Source organism: Citrus clementina, unplaced genomic scaffold (genome assembly GCF_000493195.1).
Source record: "Citrus clementina cultivar Clemenules unplaced genomic scaffold, Citrus_clementina_v1.0 scaffold_7, whole genome shotgun sequence".
NCBI lineage: Eukaryota > Viridiplantae > Streptophyta > Magnoliopsida > Sapindales > Rutaceae > Citrus > Citrus x clementina.
In genome coordinates, this window is record NW_006262075.1 from 18,120,273 (window position 1) to 18,130,646 (window position 10,374).

At 32.1% G+C, this 10,374-nt stretch overlaps 1 protein-coding gene across 1 annotated transcript; it reads right to left on the reverse strand.

The window, feature by feature from the left end:
• Positions 1–7,324: 7,324 nt before the first annotated feature.
• On the reverse strand, positions 7,325–8,752 carry LOC18035839 (vinorine synthase). Its single transcript, XM_024180105.1, has 2 exons — positions 8,126–8,752; positions 7,325–7,915 (listed from the first exon to the last, which is right to left on the reverse strand). The coding sequence occupies exons 1-2, from the start codon at positions 8,750–8,752 to the stop codon at positions 7,325–7,327; spliced, it is 1,218 nt and encodes a 405-aa protein (XP_024035873.1).
• Positions 8,753–10,374: the final 1,622 nt, after the last annotated feature.

Sequence of the window (10,374 nt, forward strand, 5' to 3'; positions counted from 1 at the left end):
CAGGAGAATGTTAGTGGCATGACAATTACCAAATATCTTACTATATGGTTACTTGTTAACAGAATTTATTAGTTGTAAAGTGAATATACGAAATATGGAACTGGGCTATTGGACAATGCTCATTAAATAATTATTTTAAATAATGCTACATGCACGGTTAGGAATTATGGCTAGAATTAAGGACAATGCTTGTTGCTTCAATCTCTCAAGCAATAGCCTAATTCTATCTAACAAGGCAGTGTAATGTTTTTCCCCCTCAAATTATTACTACAATACTATTAGGCTAGACTCTTGCTCCTTTAGTCTTTAGACAACCCACGTATATGTATATTTAAAATAATTTATCATCTATCATAGTATGAATATAACCCGTTATTTTTTAATTATATACACAACTTTTATACTTTTTAATTTGAAAATTCTTAGTTAAAAGAAAATGAGTTGTTAACATGTACAAAACCAACAACTTACAACTAGGAGCAATGGGCGTTAATTTCTAAATATCAAGCCACATCATTGACTTTAGTGACACTGAGCTTATGATAGAAAAAGACCAACAACTCAATACCGTGTAAATTATATATTTGACTGAGAACAAAACTTATAATAAGAAAAGAATACAATTTTTTTTTTTGTATTACAGTTTATTTAACATATGGGTTGTACTGAGAAATTTTAAAAAATAGGGGCCTAAGTGTAAATGTGAGAAACATACATGATTATCTTGCTCCCTTGATATTTTCTAATATACAACACAATGAAATTGCCGCTTGAACAACTATAATTTACTAATTATTAGTATACAGCCAATTCAATATAAATCACATTAAATTATTGTATCTCTATTGTGTAATGTGTGAGAATACTGATTTTTTAGCCCCTCAATTAAACCTCACTTTTTGCAAAACTACCTTAGTTATCATTTTTTTACCCCTGACTCTTGTTCAAATTCAAGAGAAAAAGACGACAGAACTTTGGAAAGTAAATAATTCATCAATAATCATTTTCTTGCACTTAGCGCCATTTTGGGATTACGATAACTGATGAAATAAGTTGTTTCTATTATGTAGATGAAAATAAGCTACTGATTAAAATAATAGCTTGGTGTTTTGTAAATTGTGTTATTATCATTGCTATGAATTTGAAAAATAGATCATATGAGTTTGGTAAATTTTAAAACGAGATAAAAATAGACATATGTTTAGATTATCGTTTATTTGTATAGTTGTCATTTTGTTAAAATATTAAATTTATAATAGAAGCTTTAAAAAGATGTGATGGCTTATTTAGTAACTAGTCTATGAAAAACAACCTTTTACCTGCTTCTAAAAATTATTGTCAAAATGGAGAAATTTATGAAATAAGTAGCTTTTTAAAAATTTATTGAACACATTTTTACTGAATTTTTTTTCTTGTTTATCAAAACTTATGAAATAAATAGCTTATAACATTTTAACGGTAATCTCAAATGGGACCTTAGTCTCTTTAGCAATACATTTTCATTTATGAATGATTTATGCATATTCTTGTGTTCAAGCAGAAACATTATCTACAGAGCCTGAAAATTATTTATCTGGCCAAGTCAATCGTCCATGGATGGCTGATGATTGAGTCAGAAACTGTTTGATCATGCCTTTTATAGTGTGATTTTTCACAATCACAAAGTCATGCAACGGGTGGGTATGCTAATAACATCTACATTTCTGGTCAACTGCATGGCAGCTGAAGGAGTTGCCGAATTAGATGGTCATAGCTGGAATGAACAAAAAGATATGATGCAGTTGACAAAATGATGACTTTTAATTGAAGTTGCCTTCGATGACGATGAGCATAAACATATTTTGCCCTCGAAAACTTGATGCTTCATAAGCGAATAAAAATTCGGGAAAAATTTTGATAAATAGGGCAATTCCAGAAATAAATGGGGAGAATCAAAAGCTGGAGTTAGTGAGATACATTGTGGGTTTAAATATCATTATTTTTGTGGGGTTAATTAAAGGTGGAGTTAGTGAGATAAAATGCGGGTTCAAATATCAATATTCTTTATTTTGTGCTTTTATATTTTTTTATACTTTTTGCAAAGGAGTGATGATATTTGACTGCCTCAAATTATCTATTGCAACAATTCAAGATTATATATATCGCAACAAAAAACAAATGACATTAGTAGTTCAGTGTTTTAGTCTACTTCAATAAGCGAAGACAAAAAAGAATATTTCACTATAAAAATATAAAGTACATATATTGAATATTTATCTCATAACCTAAAGTTTCAATACACCCAAACTCTCAAATCACTCGAGAACACTTTAACTCTTTTAAATGTTAAAGAATTACTTCTCACAAATCAGTCTAAGTTCTTAAATTGTTTGAGAACTGCACTCACACTCCAACTCCTCTAGCTTCCATTTCCAAGACCCCTCTCTGTCTAAAGGCAAAGTAAGCCTTCAATTGTCAAATAATTTGGATCAAATCCGCTGAAATAGCCTCCATTTGAGCTTGATAATCTTGACTTTTATAAGCCACCAAATGAGCATGATAATTGCCAACGTGATGAATAAAGGAGCCAAATTTGTCTTGCATGCCATCATGCATGAAATGAAGTCAAGGTGCATTTATGGAAGCTTGACTCATTGCTTCCAAATGTCGGTAAAATAGCCATTTAAAAATTTGAGAAATTTATAGAAATAATCTTAAAATTTTTGTAATTTTTAAATTTAACCCGCTCAATTTTTTTCTATCATAACTAGCCAAACACCCTATTTTTAGACTAAATTATCCTCATCTCTTTCATCAAATTTACAAAGGCACGCCACTTGATAAATTCCAACACAATTAAATGCTTTCAACGCTCAACAACTTAACAAATCTTCATTACTCTCAACAAACTTGATCACTCTTAATAAATCAACAAATTCCATCAAACAAGCATTGCATAACTGAAGATAACTACTTGGGAAGCTTCTTAAGGTTAGTTTATTCTCTTACACTATATAAACTTTTAATATATTGATTTTATCAACTAAGTTCGAAATTAAAGTGGGTTTTGCTACCAATGTTATTATTTTTCATTACTAAAACAATGTGGATGGTTAAAGTTCTTAGTTTGAGTTGAGAAATCAAGATAAATCATTGAAAACACTAACAACACGAGCACAAAATGAAACACATAACAAGTGAGACAAGCTAATTTAGTAAGACAGGCAATGGGACAGCTGCTTGTCTCACATAAACCCGCTGCGTTTATGTGCAACAGGCACCTGTCCCATTGCCCGTCGCACATAACTTGGTGAGACAGACACTTGTCCCACTTGTTCAACATGCATGTTCACCAAATTATGTGCGACAGGCAGTGGGACAAGTGCTTGTCGCACATAAACCCACTGTGTTTATGTGAGACAGGCATCTGTCCCGCTGCCTATCTCACATAAACACACATGTCTCACTAAATTTTAGATATTTTTTGAAATTCATAATTTGGGTCACATGTGTCCATTTTAGGTATATAATATACTATTTCAAAGCTTGCGATGAGACAAATCAAATGCAACACCGTATACTCCATTCTATCACATGGTTGAACCAAAAATTTGCCTAAACTTAAGTGTGATAGGCACCTATTGCATCTAAGCGCATAATCACATTATGTACGACATCCATATAAATGTGGTGCATATTCACTTTACCATATTTTGTATCATTTAGTCTTATTTCTTTTGTTTTCTTAATAATTTTTAGGTTTAATGGATTCAATTGTGCTTCAATTATGTTACGGCGATTGGTGGGAGACGTTGGCAGATGACCGTATGGAGTACGTGAATGCCAAGAATACGACCTTTTTAGTTCAGAAAGATTGTACTTTTGATCAATTTCTAGTATGAGTGTATGAAGTTTTTTAGATAAATCCTAACGAATATAGTATGACGATGAAGACAACGTCGAGGTCTAATAACACAATCTATCGTGCATGTTCACATATTGCCAAAATACTTCTTAAGTAACATGTGCATTGTTTTATGCTTCTTCAGCACGACATCTTTGCCATAGCAAAGTCCCGTTACTAGGTACTGCTCTCCAATCGATAAGCGTATCAAATCATCACCAACTTGAAACCATAACTGATATTTTTCTTTTCTTTCACCACAGGACACTTGTCGAAGCAATATATTATGCACAATTAATCACAATTAATGTGATTATACCCTTAGCTGCAATAGATGCCTATCGCACTTAAGTTTAGGTAAATTTTTGAATCGACCATGTGATAGAATGGAGTCTACGATGTTGCATTTGATTTGTCTTGTCGCAAGTTTCGAAATGGTATATTATAAGCCTAAAACGGAAACATGTAGCTCAAGTTATGACTTTCGGAAAATATTTGAAATTTAGTGAGACAAGCGTGTTTATATGAAACAGGCAGTGGGACAGGTGCCTGTCTCACATAAACACAATGGGTTTATGTGTGACATGCACCTATCCCACTACATGTTGTGCATAATTTGGTGAGACAAGCATGTTGAACAAGTGGGACAGGTGCCTGTCTCACCAAGTTATGTGCGACAGGCAGTGGGACAGGTGTCTATCGCACATAAACACAACGAGTTTATATGAAACAAGCACCTGTCCCACTGTCTATCTCACTAAATTAGCATGTCTCACTTGTTTTGGGTTTTATTTTTTACTCGAGTTTTTAGTATTTTCAATGATTTATCTTGATTTCTCAACTCAAACTAAGAACTTTAACCATCCACTTTGTTTTTATTAATGAAAAGTAATAACATTGGCAGCAAAATTCACTTTAATTTTGAACTTAGTCGATAAAATCAATATATTAAAAGTTTATATAGTGTAAGAACATACACTAACCTTAAGAAGCTCTCCAAGTAGTTGATTATATCTTCAATTATGCAATGCTTGTTTGATAGAATTTTTTGATTTATTAAGAGTGATTAAGTTTGTTGGGAGTGATGAAGGTTTGTTAAGTTATTGAGGGTTGAAAGCATTTAGTTGTGTTGGAATTTCTCAAGTGGCATACCTTTGTAAATTTGACAAAATTGATGAGGATAATTTAGTCAAAAAATAAGATGTTTGGCTAGTTATGATAGGAAAAAATTGGGTGGGTTAAATTTAAAAATTATAAAAATTTTAAGATTATTTTTATAAATTTCCCTATAAAAATTTTGAAGAGAGTGGCCTAGAGAGCTTGTTCTAAAATGGCCGGTTACTTGTCTACCATTTGCCATTAATGTATTTTGACTTTTAGCATTAAAGTCAATAAATCGAGATTATCTTATCAGGCTTCACTTTAAATCAAACTCATTTATTTACAAAATTACCCTTATAAGAAATTTGAAATGAAAATAAACTTTTCTTTTTGTAATTTTCTTTTCGTTTCTCTCTCATTTGTTGCTTTTGACTTTAGCCCAATATATCTGCTTCCAAGGGTGTTTATTTTGAATCGTGAACAATTGAATTTCTATGGTGCAGAGATATGTTATGGTGCTTTAAAATGGCTTGGGTTTTCTCTAATCTTATGAATGTTTTGTAATTGCCATTGTTATGTTTATCTAAGTTCAATATGTTTCTGATCCAACAGCATAGAAGTTAACAGCAGATGAGAGATTGAGAGAAAGGCAAACGACAGAGAAGAGAATTTTTTTAATTATTATTTCTGCTTTTTTTTTACAAGAATTATCTTAAAAATAAATGAGATTACGTGAAAGAGATAAATTTGAGGGAACAAATATTACTATTCATTTACAAATTTATCTGACAAGTGAATGGAAGTGCGGATTCATAAGGTGGAATAAATAGCAGTTGTCTTTGATGAGTTTGATTGCTATTCATAAAAGGCGATGTGTTTACCCCATTAGATGTATAGTTGCGATGTGTTTACTTTTGTGTAAGAAGTGTAGTACGGCAAGAAGTGTGAAGAGGCAAATAATGGTTTGATTGTTTTTATAGATATTAGTAGGTGATCACCGCTACTGATCAATTGAAAAATGATATTTACCAATAAAGGTTTCAGAATGGTAACAAAATCAACAGTAAAATCATATGGTTTTAAGTGTTTTTTTTTCCATTATTTTTTAATTGACGGCAATCTCAAATGGATTTAATGTATTTTTTTCAACTAACGGCAATCCATATGGTTTTAATGTCGGTTTATTACTGCATTAAAAAATTCTTCTAGGTAAATACTAGTACTCTTATCAATTAATAAGGTTAAAAAATTATTAACCCCTAATTAACCTCGAAAAAACACAAGTGTTAGGGATTATATTTAATGGATTTGAATTCAATATTGTCCAGAACTTTTTATAATAATATGATTAGTAATCATTTGATTAAAAAATAATACATAGTTAAATTTTATTTATACATTATTATTAAAAAAAATCAGCACAACTCAATGTAGCACTAGATCCAAATTCATATTAGAGATAAATGATATCCTTTATTCATCATGCGTATTTAACCATGTGTTTAGCTTACATGTAGAAGGATGGACAGTGCTTTCGTTTTTTGTGCTACAGCGGTACTATAACATGAACATTACCCCATTTTTTGTCTTAATATTGTTGTGATGGAGTTCAAATATCAGTGCTTATTAATTTATAGCAATTGGTGATAGCAAATAACTCAAATTAGAACTTATTTTGATTGTCATCATCACTTAGGATTGGGTGACGTTACCATTTCATCCCTATCACTATTCACTACTATTCTCTCTCTCTCTCTCTCTCTTCAATTGAACTTAAATCAAACTTTTGGGCTCTTTCAGCCGAGCTGCTGAACTAAACTTAAAGCAAGCTCCTAAGGCTCTCCTATCCAGCTGAAGAAACTAAACTCAAAGCCACAAGCTAAGCTTCAAGGCTCCTTCTACTGAATTCAACTCAAAGCAAGCTCTTGTGTCTTCCATTCTAGTTGCTGAACTACACTCAAACTAAGCTTCTCGATTCTCTTGGTCATAGATAATATTTTCCTTAATAAAAAAACTAAATGACATTATGTGGCAAATTCAGAGTTGATTCACATTTTAAATATATCAAAATCATCTTTATGCAGCTATGCTTGTCCAATATAACTACATCATATTCAGTGTTTTTTCCCCTCATTTTCCCTAACCATCAATATGGTTGTTGGTTTTCTAGAAAGAAAGTATTTATCTACAGCATGATTATATTTAAAAGAAATATGACGAAAATAAGATACAATTATTGTACAATAACTCATTCCCAACTTTGCAAGCATATCATCATTACTCAAGTTAAAGATAAACAAAAACTCTTTTATTCAAAGCAAGATAAATAAAATTAAGTTCCTACTTCCCTATAAATATGCTGGGGTTAGAGGAAGCATAAGCCATGATGCTGGGTTCCTGTTCAAATTTATCCATGTCCTCCTTAAACATTACCATCAATGCTTCTATTCCTTCACCATCGCTTGTGCTCGTTAAAATAGCAAGATCAATTAATAACAACGGCCCGACACTAAACCAAACAGGCTTTCCCCAGCCAAAATCAACTTCATAACAGGGCAATCCAACCACACTAGTTAAACCAAACGACCTTGAATCTTCCCATGTTTCTTTCATATCCTTTATGAAACCTAAGTACTCATTATTATGCATCACTTCTCTTCCCATTCTCTTTGCTTTGATCACTTCTCTTAATAAACTTGTTTCCTCTATGGCATCATCCTTGGCTAGTGACCATTCTGCCCTTACAAGCCGATAAATGTTACCCATGCATTGTGGAATCATTGGTGGATTCAACTTGTTACGCAAATTCATAGTATAATAGATTGCATGAGAGTACAACTTATTGTCAATTGCCCTCTTTCTTTCACGGGCTATAGCAATGAAGGCCCCCCAAATGAGTGCTGATACAACCCCGAAACGCGTTGCTTGTAGCTCATTAAATTTACCTATTTCTTTATTCACCTTCTCCTTTAGAGCTGCTATCTTCTTGCTATCAAACAACAATCTTTTGAACACAATGTTGCCTGAAGATTGTGGGCTTGTGACGATTTGATACGGCTTTGGAAAATTTACCGGCGGAAACAAAGAGGTGCAATCTAAAACGACATTGTTATTGCAAATATTATCATTACCATTAATCACCCCACGAGTGATTTCGCCCCACGTTTTCATGAAGTTAAATATTGCTGAACCATCGGCCACTCCATGCGAAAAACAAACACCAATTGCCATTTCACCGCCGCTGAACAAATTTACTTGGACTGCCAAAAGTTCTCTTTCAGAAACATCTAAATTCGATAACTGGGGACTAGGTGGGATTAACTGTTGTAGCAGCTCCATATCTGGTGGTTGAAGAAACTTTGATATATCACAGCCAACATTAGCTTCAATAAATGCAGCCCCATGATCACTACAGTCGACTGAAAAGCTGTCAATCAATCTTCCAGCAAAAGGGTAGTAGTGGGTTAATGTTTTTGCGAGAGATTGCTTCAACAAATCCGATTTTTTACTGAAATATTGGTGCTTGCAATTGGCCGAGTAGAAGAAAACAAGGGGCACGTAAATTTTAGAAAACAATTGATCAAGCAATGAAAGTTTATAGGTTCTAAGATGTTTTGGTGTTGGGGATGAAGGTTTGATAACTTCGGTGGAAATGATTTGAACATCAGAAGTGGCACTTTTGATACTTCTTTTTGTGAAGATTTGGACATTATTGGTGACCAATGTGGAAGCAGTCATTCGGAAAAAGTTTTTGAGAATCACTGCCATCTTTGCTCTTTGAGAAATTCGCCAAGTGACTGGCATGTTGTGTGTCCAAATCCATTATATGTACTGTAAGTTTCTAGCAAAATTACTCCCTACAGATCGGATCTCCAAAATAATAAAATATGAATAATAGATAATGAGCACTATAATGTGTCAAAACACTGACTAAACCTGGACTAAGAAAGGAGAAGGTGGGCTTCAATAAATAATTTCAATAATAATAATAATAATAATAATAATAACAAATAATAAATAATAAATTCTCCTTCTTTATATTCTGTAATATTATGCTGTATTTGCGGCTAACGATTTGTGAATTGTACTCATATTGTGTACGGTTTATTTCATTTTATTTTTTCAAATGTATTATGTATGGTTAATAGGGGTATGAGCAAAGGTGGTCAATGGACCAGGCGGCACGTGGCACAGCATGGCACGCACGTGGGCCAGGTCGAGCTTAGATTTTTAGGTACGTGGGCCTTAAAAGCACGGCACGATTAGTGGTGGGCCAAAACATAGCACTCAAAAAGGCACTTAATAAGCATACTTCATTAGTGGGCTAGCACACGGCCCGTGGGCCATTAATAACACGTAAGCCAAAGTATATCAAAATAATTTTTTTTAATAAGAAGTAAAAATAAAATGTTATGATTTTAGAAATATTTTAAAATTAAAATTTTTAACAAATTTAATTAAATTAATTTAAGTTTAAGTTTTAAAAAAAATCTAATTGTTTTATGTTTATCATTTATTAAATGAATAAATAAATATAATAATTTTAATAAATAAAATTATAAATATCATGATTTTATAAATGATATATCAAAATTTTATGACAATTAATATTTCATTTATGAAATCGTAACTTAGTTACTGGAGATATATTTCATTTGTGATTTGTGAATAAAATATTTTTCATATTTATACACAAAAAATAAAATTATGAACAAAATATGTTTTTATTTTTTATGATAAATTAAAAGTTGTATTTTCATTCAATAGAGTTCAAGTCCAATTATAATATTAATAGTTTAAATAAAATTATGTGTAATTTGTTTCATTGTAGTTTAAATAAGATTATTGTGTTATAATTGAATTGATAATCGTGAAATTAAATATTTAAATATATAGTTGCGAAATTATGATAAACTGATAATTAGAGATGGCCAACAGGCCGTGCCGTGCCGGCCCAGGCCCATCAAAGGAAGCCTACACGTGCTTGTGCTCGTGTCGTGTCGTGCCCACTATGCGTTTCGTGCCGTGCCGTGCTGTGCCTAACTTTTTTTGCTTAGGCCCAACAGGCGCACGTGCCGTGCCGTGGGTTGTGTCGTGTCGTGCCTAAGAAAAAAAGCTCACTAAGCTTTTTTCCTTTTTTTTTTATTTTTTTAAGAGTGCATGCCAAGTTGTTGTCTTATTGTTTTTCAAGCCTATTATTTTTTTTGGATCCATGTGCCTTTATTGAAATTTAATAGAATAAAAAATTCAAAACTCAAGTCCATATTCAATAATAATAAATTAATAATAATAAGATAATGTAATATTAGTTGCTAAGTTTGACTTTATGGTTTTAGAATTCTTTTTTAGTACTTTTACAACAATAACAATAATAATTTTTTTTAAGGGTT